Below are 25,397 nucleotides of genomic sequence, written 5' to 3' on the forward strand. Positions count from 1 at the left end.
ATGCTCGATTGGATTGAACTCTGGGGAATATGGAGGCCAAGTCAACTCATTTTGTTCTTCAGTTTAAGGCAGGGTGCATTATCCTACTAAAAGAAGCTGCTGCCATATTGTTATGAATATTATCTATATGTGAATATTCATTTTCTGTAATCGCTTGTCTTCAAGACTATCCACACTGTCATTGGGCGAGAGGCAGAGTACACCATGGACAGGTCACCAGTCTGTCACAATGAAACAAACATCCAGTCATGCTCACCTACGGCAAATTTAGAATCACCAATTAACCTAACGGGCATGTCTTTGGACAGTGGGAGGAAGCTGGAGAAACTGGAGAGAACCCACGCAGACACAGGGAGAACATGCAAACTCCACACAGAAAGGGATAGGGACCTTCTTGTTGTGAGGAATCAGCACTGACCACTACACCTCTGTGCCACCCGTAAAGGAATATACACTGCCTGGCCAAAAAAAAGTCGCCACCTGGATTTAACCATGCAATCCCATTGGATAATCACTGCGTGGGCGATTATCTTTCAGCTGGCAACAAATTATTTAACCCCAACTGATGCAATGAGTAGCTTCTCGTTTCTTAAACAACCATGTTGAAAGACACATCCTGTGGTTGTGGAAAAGATGTTAGTCTGTTTGAGAAGGGTCAAATCATTGGCATGCATCAAGCAGAGAAAACATCTAAGGAGATTGAAGAAACTACTAAAATTGTCCAACGCATTATTAAAAACTGGAAGGATAGTGGGGAACCATCATCTTAGAGGAAGAAATGTGGTTGGAAAAAAATCATAATTAATCGTGAGATCAGAGTGATGGGGACATCAGGGTAAGAAGAGAGGCAGATGAAGTGATGCACCCATCATGCCTAGTGCCTACTGTACAAGCCTGTGGGGGCAGTGCTATGATCTGGGGTTGCTGCAGTTGGTCAGGTCTAGGTTCAGCAACATTATGTGCCCAAAGAATGAGGTCTGCTGACTACCTGAATATACTGAATGACCAGGTTATTCCATCAATGGGTGATGGCACGGGTATATTCCAAGATGACAATGCCAGGATTCATCGGGCTCAAATTGTGAAAGAGTGGTTCAGGGAGCATGAGACATTATTTTCACACATGGATTGGCCACCACAGAGTCCAGACCTTAACCCCATTGAGAATCTTTGGGATGTGCTGGAGAAGGCTTTGTGCAGTGGTCAGACTCTCCCATCATCGGTACAAGATCTTGGTAAAAAATGAATGCAGCACTGGACGGAAATAAATCTGGTGACACTGCAGAAGTTTATCGAAACAATTCCACAGTGAATGTGTGCTGTAATCAAAGCTAAAGGCGGTCCAACAAAATATTAGAAAAATATTTTTTTGACCAGGCAGTGTAGTTAGGTAGGCGATCCCACTGGAACATTACCAACGCCAGCTTGGCCTCTTCCCTTAGCACACTGGTGCCATGTGTTTCCCAGGTACCAACTTACACGCGTCCATGTAATGTAAAAGAAAACATGATTCATTCTACCATTGCTCCATGCTTCAGTGTTTCAGCTGCTTCGGCATGGTCACCCTTCACTTGCTGCCTCACATATCCCACCCACTGACAGGTGCCACGATAACGAGATAATCTGTATCATTCACTTCACCTGACAGTGGTCCTAACAATATGGCTCATCGATTTGTCACAAACCTTTAAAACGAACACACTGTTAATGATTAAGCCTGTACTTGCCAAACTTTTCTCATGTCTCATGATCAGCATGCTGTCAGGTGACGTTTAAGTTTTAACAGCTGCAGTAAACAGTGGTGTGTGTGAGTTGATCATCAAATATAATAATATATCAGTCAAACCAACTTTAATACTGAACTACATTTAGTTCCTCATACTTCATGCAGGACTTCTACTTGTAATGGGTTATTTCTATGATGTTATATTGGCAGATAAAGGATCTGAAGACTTTTTCAACCACTGCACTGGAATCTGAATGTCTGTATGTAAATCCTCCTTCTATATTTTAACTCAGTGTAGTTAGTGTGTTGTCCCAGCTTTCTGGAGGTGAGTCACAGTCTGACCTCGGGCCTCAGCGGTTGTGACAAACATTGCACAAGATGTCCAGCGGCTGTCCACAGAATTTTAGTTTATTTCAAGGATGTAACATCTCATATTTTATTATTTTAGTTGAGAATGATACATGCTTTAGGCTACTGCATATCACCATACAAGGAGTGGATCCTCACTGCTTCAGCCTTTCTGGTACAAGACACGGCTATTTATGTAAGGTGTGTGGGTGTAATGTAGTACTGTTGAACTAATGTCCCAAAGCTGCGGCATGGCATCAAAACTGTGACATAAGATCAGAAGCAACTGCTGTCCCATGACTGTATTTTTTACTTGTCACCTTGAGAAGGGTTCTCTCTACTAGTACTCTGTGCTCTATACTCACAGATTATTCGGCTCATCTGAACATGCAGCACGTTTGCCCATATTAACCATCAATTACACACAACAAGCCATTTGCTCTTTAAGGAAATAATTTATAAGTTTTCAGATAAGAATTCATCACAGTACAGAAGTGTATGCTGTAATACCAACTTCCTCTGTTTCTTCTCCATCGTCACCTCACTTGGTTGACATGCGCATGACGTGCTTGACCATGTTTCCAATGCCGTCGAAGATATAGTGATAGTGATAGTCTGTCTCCCACATGAAGGATGGAGTGCTCACCACCTTGTTCTTCTCGTCCACATAGGCTTCGTGAAGGAAACGGTTAAGGTCAAAGCTACACAAATGAACAGATATTGTGATTTTAAACTAATATCTCTGGTAAATGGAAACCTCTGAAAGGATATGTATGGCTCGCGGACATTGTGGCGAGCGCCCATGCCCTTCACAGCCTGCACCATGTTTGTGTTGGGCCAGTTCCCCCAGCGGGTGTTTTCGTCCCGTTCGTAGCCCATGGTCACCTCAATGTTGGGCAGCACACGGCAGGCCAGCAGAGGAGCCATGCTGGCCAGTCTGAAACAGGAGCAGAGCGTCGGTGGAGGTTACTATTAAATCGAGATTAAGAGACTGATCTGGGTGTAAGGTTAATTGCCTTACCAGCGTCAGACAGGAGAGATTCAGCACCATGAAAAACAACGTCTCTCCCAGCATACACCACTGGTTACATCAGCAAGATTACAGACTGCCAGAGGACCATTTGCCATCATATTTAAATATGAATAAAGTGTACTTGGAGACCTCCCTAAGAAACAGTAAGTCTGTAACTGATCAGCTTCAGGCAGCTTCCTGGAAAAGAGTCTTAAAGATAAAATAAGAATTCCTGTTAACTGTACACCGAGTGGATTCCAGCCCCGGCTCTGCTGTCAGCGTTAAAAAGACGACTCCATAAAAGGAATTGGAAGAAGAAGGAGTTGGTGGCAACACGTTTGCAAAGTTGTAGCCAAGCACATGCAAAACATGATGTAACAAATATCCAAAATCAAACTAGGGATTATCAAAGACGTGAATTATGGGTGAGTATAGGTTTTCACAACTTGAGATGAAACGACAAACTCATCTTTGAAGGCAGGCAGGTAATTTCAGCATTAATTTAAACTCATAAGAAATAAAGCAAGTGATTTCCCTTGACATTGTATTCAGATGTCTATTGAGCACTATCTGTGTGGAATTAAAAAATTTCCAACTCATCATAATCCAGATAAATGTACCTTTCCAGTGCAGACTCTCAGGGATATCTCTTTCTAGCCCGACATGAACTCAGAGCTAGATGTACCAAAGCAAATTAGAACATGAACATGAAGCTTGTGTACAATAATTTAAACATCTGAATTTGATAGGCTGTTCAAGGATCAAGTATAAACCTGTTTATTTAATGTAAAAACTGTTGTTTCGAGAAACAAACAAGATCATCTGGTTCCAGACATGTATTGTTTTTTTCAACAACACTTGCGATTGTTCTCAGTAGTTCATTGTTTCACTAATAAAAATAATCTTTAATGGATCAAACTTCATATGCATTAATGGCAGTAGGGAGGAATGACTTTAGTTGGAGTCACTGTCATAGTGACAGCAGCTTCAGCCTCTCCTTCCTCCTTCCTCCTTCCTCCTCCTCTGCTTCCAACTTTAATCAACTTTAATCCCTGTAATCCTCCATCTCCTGTCACCTCTGACCTGCCATTTTGCACCTGACCACCAGGTGTCCCACCACTGATCTGCCTCTCATTACAGTGGCAGTGAAAACAAACCTTTGGCCTCAGTGTTTGAGTGTTTGTTCTGTCCGGATGGATTTAACAATTAGGATTTATGTCCTCTGTCCGCCTTCACGGTGGCCGGTGTCAGCTTAAAAGTGTAAAGTTTTTACTGCACCTGCTCCTCACCCGATACTGTAGCTTCCCTACTGGGTCTGCAACACTTTTAATCTTGCAATGAAGATTTTATACTTACTTAATTTATCTACATCAATAAAAGCTCAGAATTAATTGTCACTGACTTCACTGGATTCTCCTGTGTCACAGTTCCATTACAGGGATTGTTTAATTTGTTTAATGTAATCTAATGTAATCTGATTTAAAGCCGCAAGGCCTCACGCTTGTATTTAACATCAACATTTTAAGTGCATAATTGTCCAAAGTTAATGATACATACCCAATAGGCTTGCGAGAACGGTGGAAGTCTTTTAGCACCCTTTCCACGTCATTGTGCAGCTTGCAGTCTTTGCCATCCTTCATGAAAGAGGATCTAAAGAGTTGAGAGTTTGATATGAATACTCATTTTAATCACATCCGTATGTATCTAATTCTGCTCTATTTGACACTATCCAGTCTAGAGGTAAGTCATATTTCATTGCTCCTCACAGGTTCTTGGTGACCCCCTGGCCTCCAGGAAAGATGACTGCATCAAAGCTGTTGACATCCAGCTTGGAAAGATCCTGCATTTGCATCATTCCCTGACCGTGACTGAAGCGAGCTGACTCCATCATCATGTTCCTGCGTGACGGCCAGAAATAATCAGAAATACTACTTTTAAAAGGAATTAAATGGACCCATCAGAGTATGAGTGGTTCCTGAAAAGCCTACCGGTTCTCGCTAGATGTAGGTTGCTTTTTCATGTGGTCCATCACGTGCATCTGCTGCTGGTTTGGAGCAAACATCTGGAAGCGAGCGCCGTTACGGCTCAGGTGGTACATGGTGCTAATGACAGAGAGGTGAATTACTTATCTTAGCGTAGTGATGTGTTGTGGCAATGAGGTGAAATTCCTGTGATACTCACTATACCCCCTCATGGACATCAGTCCCATCCCACCATCCACATCCTGAGAAAACCTGGAATGCATTGATTCACAAGTCACAACAACATCCACACTGATCAGCCTACTTGTTGTTATACTGATGTTTCACTTACCACGGCAATATTGGTGTTCCCCCAGTTGCCATAGTCACCGTGGTGCACAAAGCAGGCAGGCTGACGAGAAAGAACAGCCAGGGTTTGTTTTGACAGCAAAGTCCTGGTTGCCAGCATGATTTAGCTTCAATCTGACTGTGTTTGTAGGAGTATTTGACTTCACAATATGCCACCGAGCCTGTAAAGACTTTTGATGGGCGTGATATTGATCTCGCTGAGGCCATCCGTATATATACCGCCAGAGTGTGGCCAAGTGACGTTACCACGTAAGCTCTATGTTCTGAGAAGAGCCATCACTGCATTGCCTTGAATGACCGATTCTCTTCTTGAACACCCCCCCAATAATACCTTGTTTATTCATCTGATTAACTTAAAGTCTTTTGGCCACGGAGTAACACTAGAGCTTTGGAGAGTAATCTAAATGTGTAGCGCTTTAACCCATGAAATATCTTGACCCATTTAGAATTTAACTCTTGGTAGGATGCATACATGTTGCAGCTTGAAAAAATAATAAAAACACATAGTTTTATGTTTGGATAGTTGACTGATAATAAATTACTTTTGCACAAGTCTGCTTCTGTGTGCAGTTTCTGAAAACGCTTCTTACATTATCGTTATTGTAAGGTGGCAGTGTATGCGATGCCTTTATGCAATACAAGGCATACTGTATGCCCTTTAAAGTCCATTAAGTTGTAAGGCTCTTACTCTGTGTAATGCCATGATGCGTCTGCAACGTCTAGACAGCCAACCTTGGTGAGACGGAAATGTCAACGTCATTATACAGTTAAATCAAAACGACCATCTCCTGCTTATAGGCTGCATTCGGTGGTTGATCGTGAAGAAGCTATGATTCAATGTGAAGTCACAGAGGAGTGACATGAGGCAAATTATGGCATTTACTTTATTATGACCACTTTTTATGTATAAACGATCAATATTTACATACTGGTGATGAAAGTAGAGTGACAGTTGAGGATCAAAATGCAGAACGAAACGCAGAAAATGGCATCAACATAACAATATACAATCAACTAGAATCATATTTCAGGCCTCAGCTGGCACCTTATGTGAGAAGTTCCCATAAGATTCAGACTGAACATTTCAAATTTGCACACAAAAGAACTCATGCATAGGAAACACACACTTAAACTGTCACGTATGGTAATCACAAAATACAAATAAGGTGTCTTTTGATTTCAAATCAAACACAAGAAACATGACGCAACCAACCTGCGTGGCAAGGTTTGTCAATAATTGTCGCCCTTACTGTTTCTCCATTTCTCTGTGGCCACTGGCTCTTAACACACAACACAATCCTCTTTCACACACCACAAAGACCTTCTGACAATGCTCTTGTTATTTGAAGCAGAGAAGTGAACAAAGAAGACTACAGCAGTGACAGATGAGTACAAAGCAAAAGAAAAATGGGCGGCACAGACAATAAATAAGGTCCTTTCTGATAGTTCATACAAAATAAAAGTCTAAAACAATCATGTCAGTGTATTTCTGTTGCTATAATGTATCAATAAAGTATAAATCATACACACGGCAAGCACATCAAATCAAAAATGCTGCTTAACAAAGCTTCTTCCACGTTCAATCAAGAGCAAGACAACCGCCGGCAGCCCCGGTACAATCATGGGAACTGATCAGGCAATGGCTGTTCCATCAATTACTTGTGATGAGCTGTGCTGGGGACTCCTTGCAGTTTAGTTTTCTTGACATGTAAGGACCAAATCCTAAAAGCCATTTACATGCAAATCACTAACCACTTCAGTGGTGAAAGTAAGAATTAGCTTCTAAATTTCTGTCACCACTAAAGAAAGCTTTCATGCACCCAAGCACTGTCACTGAAGGAATCTGTTCACCCACTGTGCACGCACTGTGTTCATTGCGAAGAGAATTTGCAAAGATATCCATTTTATTAAGAGTGGAATTTGCTCATCAAGCTAATAGCTGTGCTGAGAAAGAGAGAGAGAGAGAGAGAGAGAGACGTGTGTTAGCAAAGCCAGTTTGGCAGCATTAGGGTGTGTAGGCAGGCGGTGGCTGAAACTGATTGGCAATGTCATAATCAGCGGGAAAAGTTTCACTGCTGTCCTCCATCTCTGAGAGCAGCTCTAAGGCCTGCTCTTCCTCCTCGGTGGGGTAGTGGCGCAAGAGGTTAGCAGCCGTGGCGAGAATAGAGGCTCCACCTGCGCCCGCCACCAGGTAGAAGCTGATGGCGAAAGTGACGTATATGAGAGAGCCGTGGTACTTTTTGTGTTGCTGCTGTAGTGACAAGATCAGCTCCGATGCCCAGTAGCAAAAGCCTATGACGGTGGCACACTGCAACACTGATGGGAGAAAGAGAAAACAGTCAAGCAAACAAAAATGAAAATGAAAATGTCTGAAAAAAATAAAATAAAACACACCCGTGAGAATATGTGCAAATGCATATCTGCGTGTGATCTTCAGGGCAGGGTGCTTAGGTCCGAACACATCCAAGAGGAAAGCAGTCAGACTGCACAGGATGCCCAGGAAACAGAAGGCAGCGATTACCCTCAGCAGTAAGATGGTCTGCGGGTTCACACAGTAATCTGGCGGAGACAGAGACAATACAAGCATTACATGTGAGGGACTGGGTTAATCTCTACAGGGGGTTTTAAAGAGATTGTGTAGTGCTGGTACTCACCATCAAGAAGCTTGGGGTCAATGTACCCCAGGACATCTGCCACCCCCAGCTCTTGTCTCGAACAGGTGCCTCCATGAACACGGAGCCAGGCTGGTTCAGCCAGAGCTGTACACAGGGCTGTGATGGACAGAGCTCCGGGCAGAGCAGACACCAGGCTCCGCTCCGGCTGCTTGGGCAGGGAGGTTCCCCCTCTCCTTCTCCGGCCTCCGGGGACAGTTGGACCCGGCGGGGCATACATTGTCACTTTATCGTCTGATGTAGTCTTGGTTTCCTTTTAATGTCAGTTAATCCGACAGTTCCCCTTTAATAGCGATAACCTCAGTCGACCGACTGACAAAGTAAAACAAGTTAGCCGTAACAGCTAACGTCACCTCGGCGACGAAGAACGTTTGACAGCGGTCTGGGAGCTTCGTTCACCGCGGTTACAAATGTTTCCAAGCGACGCACTACCTTAACACTATCTACTTGATTAAAAACAGGATAAGTATCTGACTCACGGAAACACAATGAACAGATGGCTTTCAGGCCTGTTAGCTCTGTTGTTAGCGTGAGAAGCGAATTCACAGGAAACGCCAAATGTCGTCAATGTTTATGGGAAAAAACTAAACCCAACGGTAAAAAATTAGATAAACTAAATCCTATTAACTAACCTATCGAACCACACTAATAAAAACAACCATCAATTCGCCCCAGAAAAAGAAAGACAAAACAAAACAAAAGGAAGCTTACGCTGGTTTCCTCTAAAATGTTATTGACTTCCTTGTTCAAGTCATTCTTCTTCTTCGTGGCTTCAACAGGAGCGTCGATCACTACCGCCACCTACTGGTGACTAGTCCAAAGACAGCTAAACGTCATCAAGTATACATTACATTAAAAACTCTACATTACAATAATAAATCTGGATTTTTTAAAATCATAATTTTCTGGTAGAATTATTCAAAAAAGAAAGTAAAACAAAGTAAAAGTGAGAAAAATCCCACAAGGCACCGCGAGCAGCAGCACCTGGTAATCAAACATGGCGGCAGTTCGTACACGGCTGATTTTGTGAACTTTTGTACTTTGGTATTTGGTGTAAATACTATCCCCTCTTTCTCAGTTTCTTTCCGTGCTGACAAATAACCGTAGTTTAGGACGGTAGCGCTGATTGTCTGCGCAGCTTGTTTACGGCGTTACATTACAGGGTGTTTCCTGTCTGGTACATCAGTTAACTGTCAACGGTAACAGGAAGGAGACAGAAGGGACAGAAGAGACATATCTGTTATTGTAGCAGCTCAGCTATGAAGGAGTCTTTGTCCCTGATTCAGAGACTGAATGCACACCCGGACTCTCGGTGCTGGTTCGTCAGCTGGAGCCCGAACGGGACGCTGCTGGCGTCCTGTGGGGGGGACAAGGCCATCCGGATATGGGGACGAGAAGGTGAGCTTCAAGAAACACAAACAGTTTCTCCATAATAAATATAATAACTACTTTAAAGGTATTTACAAAATATAATATGTAGCATGCTACAGTTATAACTGTGATCATGAGTAAAACTAATTGAGGACAATAATGACACAAAAGTTTGTTCTTAGAGGCATTATAATAAACTGATTAATTTTGGGGTGCTCCTTAGAAAGGTAAATAATGTAGCAGATATTAATTCTGTCATCACTATTTATCATTATATAGTAATCATTTTTTTTTGTAAATTTCACATCAAACCACTCAAGAATACTTGCATGAGACTAATCTGATGGATGAAATACCTAAAAAAAGCAGTTATCACATTGCTTTAAAGTCCAGTTAAATCCATTTTGCATAACTCATATTTCTTACTCAGCCAGTAATAGCATGCCAAGATCTGATGGTTGACAGTGTTCCTGATCTTCCCTGTTTTCAGGTGACTCTTGGATATGTAAGAGTGTGCTTGAGGATGGACACCAGCGCACTGTGAGGAAAGTGGCGTGGTCTCCGTGTGGTAATTACCTGGCCTCCGCCAGCTTTGATGCGACCACATGCATCTGGAAAAAGAAGAACGATGACTTTGAGGTTAGATGAGACATTTCATATTCAGTCTGTGATTTGAAATGCGTTACCTTGTGTAGGTTTTACCCAGACTCTTGATCTATCTTCCAGAGTTTGACAGTGTTGGAAGGACATGAAAATGAAGTCAAATGTGTGGCTTGGGCCCCTTCTGGGAATCTGCTGGCCACATGCAGCCGGGACAAGACAGTCTGGGTCTGGGAAGGTTTGTGTTAAATGTTTGTGCAGAATGTTGCACAGAAACTAAGGAATAAATCTAACTCTATTTTTGCGAATCACTACATGATGTGTTTGTGTTTCACAGTGGATGAAGAAGACGAATATGAGTGTGTCACAGTTGTGAACTCGCACACACAAGATGTCAAGCATGTTGTGTGGCATCCGACCCAGGAGGTAGGTCTGCTGTGTGCAGCCGAATGACTTCTCACTGTGTCATTATCTTACTAATTATGTGTTTCACAGCTCCTGGCTTCAGCCAGCTACGACAACAACATTTGTATTTACAAGGAAGAGGATGACGACTGGGAGTGCCGGGCCACCTTACAGGGACACACATCAACAGTGTGGGGTTTGTGTTTTGATGCGGCTGGACAGAGGCTGGCCTCCTGCAGCGATGACCGCACTGTGAAGATTTGGAAAGAATATCCAAATGAAAGTGGACAGGGTGAGTTTTCACTGGTGATGCTAATATTGATCAGTGAGGTCATTCAAAAAATAATCTCATTAATATTTTTTTTCCCTTTGTTTGTTAAAAGGAGACTTGTCGTACAAGTGTGTTTGCACTCTGACAGGATACCATGGACGAACAGTGTATGATATCACCTGGTATGACGTTTCTCATTTTTATATATAATGTACAATATATTGCCAAAAGTATTCACTAACCCATCCAAATATTTGAATTCAGGTGTTCCAGTCACTTCCATGGTCATGCATAAGTGCTTTTATTAAACTCTATGGATTGAATAGGCTAAGAATGGGATGTCATTTAAGTTCATATGCGTGTAAAGGCAGATGAGCGAATACTTTTTGCAATATAGTGTACGTTTGTCTTATGGCTCTGTTGTCACAGCTCTAATTTTATCACAAACTTCCATATTGTGTTTCCATAATCAACAGTAGATGGAAGATGGTTAAAGTTGAAGTAAATGTGGCATTTAGACATCCATATGTAGTATTTACTGATTCAACTGCTTGCTGCGTGTCAAAGATAATCATCTGAAACCACCATCAATGTTACTTCATCACCAAATTAGTTGATGAAGCCAGTTTCTCTTGTCTGTTGCAGTCACAGGTCAAACTGATCTAACAATCTAGCCATCTTTGCTCAGGTGTCGACTGACTGGTGCCCTGGCGACCGCCTGCGGTGACGATGCAGTGAGAGTGTTTAAGGAGGACGAGGCGTCAGATCCAGACCAGCCGGTGTTCTCACTGGCTGCCCAGGTGACCAGGGCTCACAACCAGGATGTTAACTGTGTCACCTGGAACCCAAAGGAGGCAGGACTCCTGGCTTCCTGCAGTGATAACGGAGAGATCGCAATTTGGAAGTTCCAAGAAGAGCACTGATTCTACGGTGAACATGTTTTCCTTACTGCAAGTTACATTGAAAGCATCTTTTATAGTTACGCCGATAGCTCAGCAGGTTCTGCTTGACGTTACCTCTATGAACATGTCAGCTGTCTTTAATTTGTGTCTTTGCTGAATATTGCTGCAGTGCATCTTGTGATTTTTGAGGCTACATATTTCTTTGTAATAGCTCGGCTGAGAACTGATTGAAATTCCATGTTTATGTAAATAAATATAACACAATATAAAAACGTATGTGGCTTCTCTTTATTGCAAAAAACATTTCAGGCAGCACATCATACTAAAAACATTTAGACCAATCCAAGAATTAGATTCCATGACTAACAAAATACAACTGGACCTAGGTATCTTTAAACAACCAATCCAGAATATGAGTCTGTATCATCAACTTCAAATGATAGATGCACGGCAGAAATGTTTTTAAGTATATCCCAGAGTACAAATTACAAACTATTATAAACCTCATACATTTAAAACCCAGAAAGGTGCTTTGGTTGCCGTCAAGTGATTTTGATTCTGTACACTAATTCTGGACTGGTGAACATCATTTAGGTAATATAGACTGAGCAGAGAAAAAAAAAAACATTTTCACAAGAGTAGAGATGAGAATGACAGGTTAAAAATCAAGGTACATAAATCAGGTTGAATATCTACAGGAAACAAAAAGGAAACAAAACCCTACTGATCCCTCTATCAAAAAGAAATGCTGTTGTTGATTAGTCTGAGTCGCTGTCTCCCTCGCTGTCAGCCTCCTTCACATCGGCGCTGAACTTGTACTCCTGGTCACAACCCATGTACGCGTCGCTCATGAAGTACAGGGTGTAGTTGTGAACGCCCATCGCTGGTGCAACAAAGTCCAGCTTGACCTGCAGAGAAGGACAGATAAATACCGTGAGGTCTCTGGTGGTTTAAAGTGAATTTCTGATAACTGAATATTTGCACGACGATGGACATACCTTTGCTTTCTGCTGAAGAGTCAGTCTCTTGATAGAGATGAGGCTGTTAGACTTGGGGTCTCCGATCACCACCCACCAGCCCTCCTCACGTTTCTGAAACAATGAGCAACAAAGAGTCAGTAAGCACATGCTACTGATGACTACGCAGACTCACGGAAGAAAAGAACAATACAGCGTACCTGGGGGAACAGTGGAGCAATGACAGGCCCAGTCACCTCCTCCTCTCTCTCCAGCTGAACCTGAACCAGAACTGGACTGCCACTGTGAGGACACACACAAAAACACAGAGTTAGACTCTAATCACGTGCTAACAGCGAACAATGTTGCTGACAGAATGAATATGTACCTCTTGATGTTGTCCTTTTCTGCCACTTCATATGAGAGCTCAATGTTGGGGTAGCGGTTACAGAAGCGAGCAACATCGGCCATCTGTGCATCTGAGAGCTGCAGCAAAGCGGTTCTGTCTTCGTCCTCCATTTCCATGATGTCAAAGATACTCTCCACACCCTGTCAATACAGCATTGATGACAGTCAGTTTCAATCTGTATAGGATTATGTAGTATTGAGGCAAGAGTCAGACTTCATGAAATACAGTTACCTTGTCTGTGCAGCGTTTAATGTGCTCCGAGGTGAAGAAGGGCAGCTGTTTGAGGTACGAGTCCTTAGACCACATGGCCTGAGTGACCATCTGGGCGAGCTCCATGGCAGCCAGTGCAGGACTCAGCCAGCCGTTACTGGACAGCACGTCGACGCAGGCCTGAATCAGACGGATCGCCTACAAACACAACACACACGCATCAAATATACAGCCTGAAATCAAATCCAGAGAAGTGACTGTGTTAGGCTGTCAATCCTCAGAATATTGAACCTTGCTTAGGATGTCCTCTGTGTCTGACTGGAGCTCAGCGCTCAGCTGCATCCTGGAGAGATGGGCCTGCAGCAGCAGGTTTGTCTTCACGTGGGGATCGTTGAACTTAGGGTTGTTCAGTTTGTGGGGCACTTTCTGTGCCAGCTGAAAAGTAAAAATAAATAAACCAAATTAAACGGCATCTTGTTAGAGATGTACTGCTGTAAAACACACAGTCAATAAAACTTTGAAAGCTGCCCGTCTGATTGGTTTACCTGTCGGAGAAGTGTATCCTCATGGTGTCTGATGGGAATGTTCTTGTACTCCGCAGCATTGGAGATGATCTCTATTAAGCCACGGATCTTTGTCTTGGCATTCAGGGACATGCTGAACAACTCTGTCCAACACAATGACAAAGCAACACAATTGAGTCTGAATCCAACACGTGGTTCTACACAGCAACGATCTAAGGCTAGCATGATAATAGGGCAAGTGTTGGCACAAACCGATGGTGGTGTAGTTGATGTAGTAGTAGGCAGCGATCATGCCCAAATTGAGTGGCGCTACATCCATTTCATCCTCTATGCTGATGCACTTGGACTGCTCCAGGTCATGTAACGTGTTTTCTACCAGCTCCGACAGGTGGTCAGACAGGTGACGATGGGACATGCCTGACAAGATAAGGGAGAATGAAAAGCATAAACATTAAGTTGTATCCAAGACCTGGATCAGTCTGAGTTCACTCAACAGGTCTGATCTTTGGAGGGCAGAACTCACCTTGCAGGTTGTAGTAGTTGGGGTTCTGGGTCATGCGACGGTAGAGGAATGTCCATGTCAGGTAGTCCACAGCGTCCTGCTTGTTCTCCACCGTCTTGGTCACAATCTCAGCATTGAAGTGGTCATGGAGACAGTGATCCAAGTGAGACTCCACTGGCAGTGGCTCGTACAGGAACTTCTTGAAGAAGTCCTATCAAGAGAAGACAGACAAACAGTTTAGTGTGCTCTGTACAGACTGAAAGTAATAAGACGGAAACAACCAATATCGGTCTACCTTTTTAGAGCCCTGGCACATGATGACACAGCGCCCTTCATCATCCAGCATCGGTCTGTTTGCCTTGCCCACCATCTGCAGGACGTCATATATGGGATAGTCCACATACCTGAGAGAAAACAAGAGGAGAACGTCACCAACAAAATACATTTTATTGTTCTTTTCAAAAAATGAGAGTGTCAGAATAGTGGGAGCCTTACGCATGGATTTTGCCATTGTAGTACTGGGTGTCCATGACAATGACAAGGTGTGCAGAGATGTTGATGCCCCAGCAGAGAGAACGAGAGGACACCACCACCTGAACAGCACCTGTAAAAGTAGAAGGATCCCAAAAACATTTATATTTCTGCACAAGTTTCTGGACCTACCAAGCTGAAAGCACAGAGCAGGAGTGAGTCATACCTGAGTTAAAGAGCTGCTCCACTATTCTGCGTTCAGTTGCAGAAAGGCCCTCATGCAGGTATCCAACGCCGTTGGCCAGAGTCTCTTTCAGAGTTGGATCATTTATCTTGTCCAGGAATGGAGCCAGGTCTTTCTCAGTGCAATGCAAGAACCTACAGAAAGAGAAATGTTTATTACAAGACCAGTGTTGATGGTAATTTAATCCCAGCATCGATGTTATTCCTCATCTAAAGACATATGTCTCGCCGTACTGACTGACCTCTGAGGAACCACATCGGCAGCACAGAAGGTGAGGATGTCAATGGCTGTGAGACGAGTCTGTCTGCGGGATGGGACAAACACCACAGCTGGCTTGGAGGGAGAGTGCTTCATGATGGCGTGGTACACCGGCTTAGCCATGGACAGCAGACGAGTCTGAGTGTGGCTTACGTTGAAACCCTACACGAAAGAAAAAGAAAATAATCAGGAACCTGACAAGCATTGCTTCTTTCTTGGTTGTTGGTGCATTTCTGTACACATTTACAGTTAGAGGAACGAGAAACATTCTCAATTTCTGTTGATTAGCAAGCAGAACATTTACACACCTGGATGTGCAGCTCCAGAGGCACAGGTCTGACGTTGGGGTGGAAGTTGAACGTGGCCGTGGTGCTGCAGCCCAGCCAGTGGGCCACGTCTTTGGCGTTGGACAAAGACGAGCTGAGGGCGACGATGCGGATGGGACGCTCAATCTGAGAGGAGATGTATCTCATCCTGGAGCAGATCACCTCTAACACAGGCTAATGAAAAGAAACAAGGGACGTTAAAATGATGCACAGTCTACAAGAGACTACAGCAATCAACACATAAAGTAACTCATAAAAATAGCTGTATTCAAATTAGTATTCTCCTCTTACTCCATTTTCTCCTCCAATAAGGTGTGCCTCATCCACGATGAAAAGGCTGACATTCTGGACGTTCTTCCTCTGCTTCCAGCGACGAGACAGGATGTCCCATTTGTCAGGGGTACTGACAATAATGTCCCCTTTTCCCAACAGCTTCAGATCTGTGCTCGTCTCTCCTGTCAGCAGCACCACCTTCTTGTTCAAGATGTCCTGGAACTTCTGGTGCCAGTCGACAAACACCTGGGAGACAAGGATTATTGCGCTTATTCAGACTATGTGAAAAGCTTCTATTTATCATAACTGTGTTAGGTTTGAGGCATTCTTTGTAGCATAAGTATTCAAGAAAGAAAATGATGTGTTAGCAATGCTAGTTTTTGCTAGTTCACTTGCGGCGTCCATATGTAACTTCATACCTGTTCAGCCAGTGCTTCCATTGGGGTGATGTAGACGCAGCGACCTTCTGCGTTGTGCAGCAGCATTCTCAGAATGGCAAACTCAGCACAGATGGTCTTTCCACTGCCAGTGGGAGCTCCCACAAACACATTGTCATCACTGTTGTACACAGCATTGAAAACTAGAGGAACAGACATATCAATGAACATCAAGAAAATAAAAAATCATTTAAATGTATTATGGAGAACAGTGTGGATTTTTTTTGTCGTTCTGTACCTTGAGTCTGAATGGGGTTGAAGAACGGGAACTTGTTCTGGTAGAGAGCTTCAAAGGCAGAGTTCCTGAGAGCAGTGACGGGCAGCGGCTGCAGGTCCAGCAGCTCAGTAGGTGGGGGGTACTTCTCTGGCAGGATAAGGTGACGGAAGGACACTGGGAGCTGAGTCTCACAGGCTGGGAGGTTAAAAAAAAAAAAAAAAAAGGTTAGTTGAAATGCTTTACATGAACATCATGTAAATTCAGTAACACATTTTGTTCAAGCTACTTACAAAGCCATCGGTCTGACACCACACGGATGAAGTACTGCGGCGGCAGAGGCTCAAACACCGGGACAAAGAAGGTAACGAGGTGCTCATCCTGGGCGTACTTGGCTTTGAGGAGGAAGTACTCATGGTGCAGGATGACCTCACTGTCCACATCCTCTACCAGGATCCAGAAAGCCTCAGATGACGCATGAACCTAAGTAGAAAAAAGAATATGTGTCAGAGGGCTTAGAGACAGAGAGTGTTTGGGAGCAGCACGTTACGGGTCTAACTGCTGACCTTGTCATCCCACTGGAAGTCAGGTGTGATGGTGAGCTCCACTTTGAGTGTGGAGCGAGTGATGGGCTGCAGGTGGACAGCCAAGTCCAGTTTGGGGAACTGGTGGACGTATTTGTGGATGGTCTTCCCCATCTTTGGCATTCGGATCAGCTCACCTGAAAATTTGAGAATATTAGAGATTTCCAGTTAGCCTTCAGGCTGAGAAGCTGGAAGAACTAAATGTGTCACAGAGGATGTAAGCTCACCGATTTCATTGTGGTTGAGGTCATAGAGACGCTCAAAGGGGAAGTTTTTCTTCTCAATCTTCTTGATCACTTCTTCCGGCAGCTTTTTGAACTGTCTCAGAGGAGACATCGACTGCCACCTGTGGAGAGCGAGGAATCAGAAAATCAGCAGGTTGCCTTGACACAGACAGACAGTCTATGTTAATTTGGGACAGAAAACACACTTACATCCTCTTGTCAATCATCTTGCAGAGATTCATGGTCTTGTCTGTGAGTTGAGCCCAGCCCCTGCTCAGCACAATCTCAAAAATTGCCCGCATCAACCTTCCAGCGCTCTGAGGGAAGAAAGATAATCATTACAACTTAGACAAAAGTGGTTTGACAAAATGTATAAAAACTTAAAACTGTAATGGAAGTAGGTCCTGCTGTACCTGTGTAACATACACCATGTCAGCCATGAGAGCAAAGCCTTCAAGTTTGAGTTGAGAGATGTACGCCTGAAGCAGCACATTGATCTGAAATAAGAACATAGAAAGCATTATATAATGGGATTAACAAATCGTTTGAAATGGCAATTATTGGATGCAATTAAAAATTACACCAAGAAAAACTGAAAGACCTTTCAATTTAAAAAAAAAAAAAAAAAAAAAACATGGTTATGTGTGTTACCTTAGCACTAGGCTCCTCGATGCTTTCCTTCACAGGAATGGGGACTCTTTCCAGAAGCTTCTGAAGCTCAAGCTTCTCCTCCTAAAAAGACAAAGCTTTGTGTTACCAACTAAATTTAGATAGTTTAAATGAAGTTTTTCGCGAGGATTATATTTAAAGCACAATGCCTGTCCGGAGTCTGCCTACCTCTCTCACTGTGATGTTCTTGAACTCTGAGGAAAGTGAAAAGACTCTGAAGAGCTCAATCTCACTCAGAGTCGGTTTAAGCAGCTGGTTGTAGGTTTGAATTGAGTCATGAGTGATGTAGAAGTGACTGGCAATGCGTCCCAGATCGGTAACCTTCAGGAAAAGAGGCAAAACAGTCGAGTTTAAAATCATAACCTATCACCAATTCCAGCACTGGAGAATCAGAAGAACACAAACACATGCTCAGCAGAGATGTGTATACCTGGAAGTTTCCACTCCTCTTGTCATATTTGATGAGGCTGTTCTTGTCCAGGACGCTGACCGCTGTGTGCACCAGGTCCATCCTGCGCCTCTCCAGCAGGGGGTCTGAACTCCGGTCATCATGAGAAACACCATACAGAGTGGGGTTGCGGAGCATACGCACGTACAAGTAGGTGTAGCCGAGCCAGTTCACAGCATCCTGACACCACAAATATGAGACATTAAGGAGAATGAATGGAGAATGCGAATCTGGAAGCGTCTTTGCGTCTGAACATGCCAGTCACTAACCTTGACGTTCTGCACATTCCCCAGGACGATCTCGGCGTTGAGCATGTCGGGCAGCTTGCCCACCATCTGACTCTCTATGGGCAGCTGCTGATTGAGCAGGGACAGGTAATACTGCAGCTCTCCATGTGACGTGATCAGGATTCCCTCACCTTTGGTGTCATACTGAGGACGACCAGCTCGACCAAGCATCTGAAATCAAAAGAAATTTATTTGATTTATCACCGTTAGTGGAAGCAGCAGACTTCATTGCAACTTAGTAACAATCAAGTACAGACAAACCTGTAAAATGTCCAAAGCTCCCAGCTCAGTCCATCTGCCTTTCTCTGGGCTGTACACTTGGGTTCCTTTGATGATCACAGTATGTGCTGGCAAATTGACACCCCAAGCCAGAGTGGCTGTAGACACCAGAACCTGAATGTGTTTGTCGGCAAACAGATCCTCAACCAGAGTACGGTCGACTCTGGTCATACCAGCATGGTGGATTGCGAAGCCATAAGGTAGCAAATCCTTCAGCTCGAGGTTCTAGATGAGAAATTTTAATCAATCAATAAAGGATTCAACACTGTTTTTGTTTGACTTTTCACTTTGATGACATTAGCTCACCTTGCACTGCTCTGCCTCAGTCCTCAACACTTCAGTGGATGCAGAACCCTCCCTAAGGAAAAGACCCAGAGTGTCCTTCTCCAAGCACATGTCTCTTATGGCCCTGGCAGTCTTTCCTGTCTCCTTCCTGGAGTGGACAAACACCAGCACCTATTGGGGACAAGTGAACATCGGGAGTCTCTTAGATTTGTTGAAACTACTTTTGCAGCCCTACAAGTCATTGTGGATCAAAGTTTCTTCTTTGCAGAAATTTGGTCAAGAACAAATCAGACAAGGACTCACCTGGTTCTTTCCAGCATGCTCCATTATCTTTTCATAGACGATCTCATTCATGATCTGGAAACGCTTGATGGCCTTCTTCTCTGTGATGCCAACATAAGTCTGCTCCAGGGGCACTGGACGGAAACTAGAGGGAAAAAAAATAACCAGAGATGATGATAAAAGCAAGTTCTAGACTGCATCCTCTAATGATAATGTATGTGTTAATTTTGTTCTTAACTAACGCACCTGTTGTCGAAGTAGAAGAGTCCCTTGGCCGGATCAACGCGCAGACAGGTGGCCACATCTTCATAGTTGGGCAGTGTGGCACTGAGACCGAGAAGACGCACATCCTCTTGGGTCAGCTCCACGTTGCGGATGGTCCTCGCCACCAGAGACTCCAGCACGGGTCCACGGTCATCGTGCAGCAAGTGGATTTCATCCTGCACAACATATCAGCTTTGTTATTGTAACTGTTAATGTCAAATAAATGGTAATGTTTGTTTATGGGGTGGGTTTGACAGAAAAAAAAACTCTTTCATGGTCACAGCACTTACAATAATAATTAGCCGCACAAGCTGGGTGTAGGTACGCTCTCCACCTTTGCGAGTGATGATGTCCCATTTCTCTGGGGTGCAGACAATGATTTGAGTTGCGTTGATCTCCTCTTTACAGAGTTGGTGGTCTCCTGTCAGCTCAGATACTACGATGCCATAACTTGCCAAACGCTGGGAGAAGAAAGGGAAAGCTTTTACTGACTGAACCGTGTATCTCAAGGTTCTAAATATCTTACAAGTAAAAAAAAAAAAAAAGTCTCTGGAAGAAAGAAACAAAGCTCACCTTACTAAAACTTCCCACCATCTCCTGTACTAGAGAGCGCATGGGTGCGATGTAGATGATTTTGAAGTCATCCACATTGATTGTTCCGTCCATGTTTATGTGCTTTCCAATTTCTCTCAGCATTGCCATCAGGGCAACATTGGTCTTACCAGCTCCCTGTGTGCAGGGCAAGAAAAACAACATTATAGGAGAACATACGCTTCTGGGAAAATTGTCACAACGCTTTGTCTTCAACAAAGTTTTCTCACCGTAGGCGCACACACAAGCAGGTTCTCATCCGTCTCCATGGCTGTCTTAAACAGTTTGCTCTGGATGCGATTCAGAGTTTTGAAACCCTCAAATCCAGCCTGAGCATACTTGGGCAACTTCTCGATGGCAACAAGCACCTGATGACATAACAATAATAATAATATGTTGAATGGACGTGAACGTATTAACTCACTGCTTATCAATGAAAGTACTGCATTAGCTGCTGCACACAAGGGCAACAATACGTTTTCTAACCAACAAACCTCATCATCACCAAAAGGTTTTGGTTTGAGGGCAGGCACATGGACTTCTTCATAACCTTTACGCTGTTTGCGAAAAGAACCATCCGGCAGCTGGCAACGCTTGTTGGCCATAAAGTGGCTCCCTTGAGTGAAGGTCAGGTCGTCGAGGTCTAGCAACTGCCGAGGGGCCATTGACTGCGCAATAAGAAGAAGTGATACACATGTCATCCTTTAGTGTATACACACACTTCTACTACTACTGTGAATAGCTAATAGTAAAAATACCAGTAGTAGTGAAACTGATCACATGATGCGTAGTCATTACTTACCTCTCCATGGTCAATGTCCATTGCTTCCATGTCATCAACACGAGACTTCCTCACCCTTTCCCTGCGAGATCGCTCCTCCTAATGACACCAAAGTATAACAGACGTGATGGACTAAACAGGAAAAAAATATTCATGCGAAGAGTTTCACAATCAAGAGGTCTTACTCGAATAATATCCTCCTTCTCCGTCTCCTGCAGCTGGTAGAGAATCTTTGACAGTTCCTGATCAGACTCCATCTTTCCAATGATCCGCTCCTTTTCTGCCTCACTCTGAGCACTTGCCAGCATGGTACAATATTGAACTGTGTCAGGAGAAGAAAAAAAAAAAACCTTAGCAACTCCAAAAAGCACAACAATCTGGTGCAGATTGTACCAGACGGACTTACTCATGCGACGATGCTGACGAAGGATTTTAATGAAATCAAAGGTGTTGAAGCCCAACAGCAACACCAGCTGGTTCTCACATTCTCTATCATCGCTCGCAGTCTGTGGAATAACAGACACAAGGGTTATAAAAAAAAAAAATACTAGTATATCTGGTCTAAACAAAAACAAACGCAGGTGAGGGGAGCAAACATACCTTGAGGATTTCTAACACTTCATCAGCTTTCTTTTGTGAGACGATAGCGTCATCATAGAAACGACTGAGCTGTCGCTGGAGCCAGAAGGCATCAATGTCTCTAGGATGTAAATCTTTTTTCTTTACTGTCATCACATCACCCGTGACGCCGAGCTAAATGGAAAAATAATGCATTAGTTATTTCATCTAATATGGTGTGCAATAAGTTAGACAAAAGGCTAAAGGCAGTACTGATATTGATCCGGTTGTTGGACTTACATTAGCTGAAAGGGTGCAGCCCAGTTCTGCCTCTTCTCCTTCACTGTCTTCATCTGAGTGTTCATCTCGTACCTCGCCAAACTGGTCTTCATCCCCTTCCTATTTAACAAGAATAAAAGAATCAGTTAAAGGAGCAGCTCCTAAATCTCAGTCTAGAACGTTTAAAATCAGCCTTGTGCTTTCTACAGGGAAAGAAAATCAAATTCTCACCTCCTCATCAGACTCAAACTGGACGTTGACACCATATGTTTCATCAATGTTGTCATCTGTGAATAAAAGACATGCACTTACATGAACATTTTCATGTTAGCTAACACAAGACACTGTACATTTTCATGCTGACAATGAACAGTCTTACCCATATTCTGTAAATCCTTGTCCCCCCCATAATCTGTGATCTTCTTGCCCAGATTGACCAACACATGGTAGCGTGTATCATCAGCAGGTCCGAGAAGCTGCTCTACTTCACGCCGCCTTTCTTTATCCCTCATTTTGTCGTTCTTCAGCACTGCTAACACTTCATCAGCTGCTCCACACAGAATATCACGTGGCTGCAGATAGTCACCAAGAGAGATGACACATCAGGTGTTAGTCAGCGATAGAATATACAAGCTGACTTATTAAAGAGAGCAGCTGCTGTAGTGTTCACTTACCTGATCTCCTAAAGCTGCATGGATGAAGCTTAGCAACACCTCATAGGTCTCTCTGGTTTCTTTGGTTTTGGGCTTGTACACGATGCCCACCATTTCATCAATGCCCTCAGACAGAAGGGTGAAGCCTTTCATTTTGTTGATGTCATGCCTGTCCTCGTCTCTTTTCCGCCTCCTGTACGGATTGAACAAAAGGAAATAAAAAGAATAAGAGTAGTGCCATTACACTGAGACGGAGACAACTGACCTTAAGGGTATCAAAACAGGCACACATTAAATGCTTTGACCATATTAGTGGCAAATATTTTCAAAAGCAGCGAAAAGATATCCGTGTTTCCTCTTATGACAGATAATCCACAACAACTTTATTTTTGATTTTTCACAGTGATCACTGTTTTTAGTCGCTATTGATCTGATAGTCAATCATCAGTTATGTAATCAGACAGGATAAAAATTAATTTGTATTAAAACAAAATAAAATGTACCTAATGTTTATTTTCTGGATTTGATTGCATTTTGACCAACATGCAACTCGTGCATTTAATAGACCTGATTACAAATGTCTTCTTCCATATAAACTTGTCAAAACAATTTGAACTTTCCACTGCAAAATAATCAAATAATAATAATAAAATATTAATTAACTGAATCAGTGGTTAATCCATAAAGTACAGTAAAAAGAATCAATAAATGCAGATAGTTTAATTTAACAGAAACAAAAATGCATGTTGTTGCACTGACTTGTCTCGTCTCTCCTCCAGCTTCTGAGGTTTGGTCCTCTGAGCCTTGTCACCCATCTTGCTCCCCTCCAACTTTCCCACCAGGGACAGGACCTCTCCGGTGGGTTCATCTCTCCGTGTGCGGTCGATCAGAGAGCGATCAGCTTGCAACACCAAGTTCGAGTTCTAACAATTCAATACAAAGACAATGTGACCAGGTAGTACTTCAGTCTGTGCTGCTATTGCTAGGCTAACTGCTAGTTAGCGGGACGGCTAGCTAATCAATGAGCAGCGTGTAATACAAACATAAAGACAGCTAGCCTGATAATATAACAGTATATCAAACGCTGGCATTTCCAATGTGCTGGTGTTCATAAGTTTCTCTCCAAACAAACTCAGTACTCACCGCTTTGTACTCATACTGCAGGCTACGAGCGGTGACATCCGCCATGGTGCCGCTTCTCTTTTAGGTTTTACCGCACGTTGTTAACAAACCCGCTGATTCTTTAAATATCCACAGAGCTAACTTCACTCTGTCTTTTTATGGAAGCGCTCCGGGCATTGGTGCTGTGTATAGACTTGCAGCACAAGACTGTTTCCAAAATGACCGAGTATTGTACAACAAAATGCGTTTCCCATACGTTACAAAAGCAAAGCTAACACGAGCGCACAACAAACCGCTGCTGCCGCTTCCGCTTCCGGTGTCAAAGGTCAAACAATGAACGCGGAGGAAAAAACAGTACGGCTCCCCCTACAGGTTATGTTCAGGTTTTCAATTGTCATTGTTTATAACATTTATAGAATTAATTTAGTTAAATCTTTTAAATCTATATAATTGTTCGGTAATAGGCGTATTATTCCTAAATTATACTGTTACAAATATATATATATATTTTAAATTGTTTATTAGTTTTTAGTTTCTTAGCTCCACTTAGTTTTCTTTAAATGTATGAAACCATTGAGAGGTGCTATGTAAATAATTGTTTTTAAATTAATAATAATTGTACAATGAAAGAGAATGCAAATTATCTGACAGCAACACTTCGGTAAATTCTGGGGATTCACACAGACATATTTGAAAATAATATTGTAAAAATCTGAGCAACAGAGGCTGGTGTATTTTATATTTTTGCTTTAGCCTGACTAGGACATTTTCCTCTCATCTACAACAGACCCTTTTCACAGTAGGCATTTTGCAGGCAAAGAACAGGCTATTAATGATGGCTCAGTTCCATTAAGGATCCTTGTGAGAAATGACATTGTACCAGTCCAGCAGGCACAAAAGCACAATCTCCCCAAAGTGGAATGCAGCCTTTATTAATACACCTATTATTTTTTTTCTATTGTGATCTTTCAAATAGTCTACACAGAGGAAGATCTGTGAAATGGGAGGATGAATGAAAATGTTTGAGACCTTGAACAGTCTTTTGATGTTCATTCATCTTATATTAAGGTCAAAGGTCAAAGAGGTTTTTATTGTCCTTTCAACCATATATAGCAGGTGCAGTACATAGTGAGATGATAGGATTTTCCTCCAGGACAATACATGGGACTGAGCATGAAGTGCATGTGTGCAAGCTTATGCAGACAGTACAAAACAGTACGAACAGTGCAAACAGTGCAGACTATGCCAACAGTGCAAAGATGAAAAGACAAAAAGTACAATACAAACAAAAGATAGGTACAAAAAATGCTTAAGTGCACATTGAATTTTTTGGTTGTTCTGAATGTTACATATATTATATTTCGAAGCATTGAAAATGTTCATTTTCTATTTGGTATGACACTGATTTATTAGACTAGTAATGTTTTCAGGTTGGATTCACAATTGATTCTGGATGTAATATCATCCCACATAATCTCTTCAGCAACCTCATAAATTCTAATAAAATATAAATTTTTTACATTAATCCATTCATTCATTCAACATGATTTTTTCGGTTTCTTAATCTAGACTATTTAACATGCTGCAGTCCTGTCTGTTAAATGTGAAGGGACTTTCAAAAATATCTTTT

The 25,397-nt window shown here is 42.8% G+C and overlaps 4 protein-coding genes across 4 annotated transcripts; 1 reads left to right on the forward strand and 3 right to left on the reverse strand.

Moving 5' to 3' along the window:
• Nucleotides 1–1,690: 1,690 nt before the first annotated feature.
• On the reverse strand, nucleotides 1,691–6,195 carry gatd3l (glutamine amidotransferase class 1 domain containing 3, like). Its single transcript, XM_084551739.1, has 7 exons — nucleotides 5,400–6,195; nucleotides 5,268–5,320; nucleotides 5,075–5,188; nucleotides 4,853–4,984; nucleotides 4,644–4,736; nucleotides 2,832–3,011; nucleotides 1,691–2,784 (listed from the first exon to the last, which is right to left on the reverse strand). Exons 1-7 carry the CDS (start codon nucleotides 5,514–5,516, stop codon nucleotides 2,616–2,618), a joined length of 858 nt encoding a protein of 285 aa, XP_084407865.1. The 5' UTR covers nucleotides 5,517–6,195; the 3' UTR covers nucleotides 1,691–2,615.
• Nucleotides 6,196–6,282: 87 nt separating this feature from the next.
• On the reverse strand, nucleotides 6,283–8,838 carry tmem127 (transmembrane protein 127). Its single transcript, XM_084550680.1, has 3 exons — nucleotides 8,071–8,838; nucleotides 7,811–7,975; nucleotides 6,283–7,732 (listed from the first exon to the last, which is right to left on the reverse strand). Exons 1-3 carry the CDS (start codon nucleotides 8,306–8,308, stop codon nucleotides 7,422–7,424), a joined length of 714 nt encoding a protein of 237 aa, XP_084406806.1. The 5' UTR covers nucleotides 8,309–8,838; the 3' UTR covers nucleotides 6,283–7,421.
• A 233-nt stretch (nucleotides 8,839–9,071) lies between these two features.
• On the forward strand, nucleotides 9,072–11,778 carry ciao1 (cytosolic iron-sulfur assembly component 1). Its single transcript, XM_084550679.1, has 7 exons — nucleotides 9,072–9,486; nucleotides 9,950–10,098; nucleotides 10,186–10,297; nucleotides 10,397–10,485; nucleotides 10,555–10,756; nucleotides 10,848–10,917; nucleotides 11,424–11,778. Exons 1-7 carry the CDS (start codon nucleotides 9,348–9,350, stop codon nucleotides 11,656–11,658), a joined length of 996 nt encoding a protein of 331 aa, XP_084406805.1. The 5' UTR covers nucleotides 9,072–9,347; the 3' UTR covers nucleotides 11,659–11,778.
• Nucleotides 11,779–11,911: 133 nt separating this feature from the next.
• On the reverse strand, nucleotides 11,912–24,144 carry snrnp200 (small nuclear ribonucleoprotein 200 (U5)). Its single transcript, XM_084550678.1, has 44 exons — nucleotides 23,789–24,144; nucleotides 23,405–23,568; nucleotides 22,667–22,838; nucleotides 22,372–22,564; nucleotides 22,224–22,279; nucleotides 22,014–22,112; nucleotides 21,756–21,908; nucleotides 21,562–21,661; nucleotides 21,341–21,477; nucleotides 21,177–21,254; nucleotides 20,869–21,042; nucleotides 20,605–20,742; nucleotides 20,357–20,512; nucleotides 20,074–20,244; nucleotides 19,766–19,959; nucleotides 19,541–19,664; nucleotides 19,259–19,408; nucleotides 18,935–19,177; nucleotides 18,656–18,844; nucleotides 18,369–18,566; nucleotides 18,107–18,259; nucleotides 17,921–18,001; nucleotides 17,683–17,766; nucleotides 17,480–17,586; nucleotides 17,273–17,391; nucleotides 17,028–17,182; nucleotides 16,755–16,944; nucleotides 16,486–16,659; nucleotides 16,230–16,390; nucleotides 15,829–16,056; nucleotides 15,520–15,711; nucleotides 15,195–15,373; nucleotides 14,936–15,087; nucleotides 14,734–14,842; nucleotides 14,534–14,642; nucleotides 14,260–14,449; nucleotides 13,989–14,153; nucleotides 13,758–13,879; nucleotides 13,504–13,647; nucleotides 13,234–13,410; nucleotides 12,982–13,142; nucleotides 12,815–12,896; nucleotides 12,636–12,728; nucleotides 11,912–12,545 (listed from the first exon to the last, which is right to left on the reverse strand). Exons 1-44 carry the CDS (start codon nucleotides 23,831–23,833, stop codon nucleotides 12,396–12,398), a joined length of 6,411 nt encoding a protein of 2,136 aa, XP_084406804.1. The 5' UTR covers nucleotides 23,834–24,144; the 3' UTR covers nucleotides 11,912–12,395.
• Nucleotides 24,145–25,397: the final 1,253 nt, after the last annotated feature.

Source organism: Chelon labrosus, assembly GCF_963514085.1.
Source record: "Chelon labrosus genome assembly, chromosome: 9".
Lineage (NCBI taxonomy): Eukaryota > Metazoa > Chordata > Actinopteri > Mugiliformes > Mugilidae > Chelon > Chelon labrosus.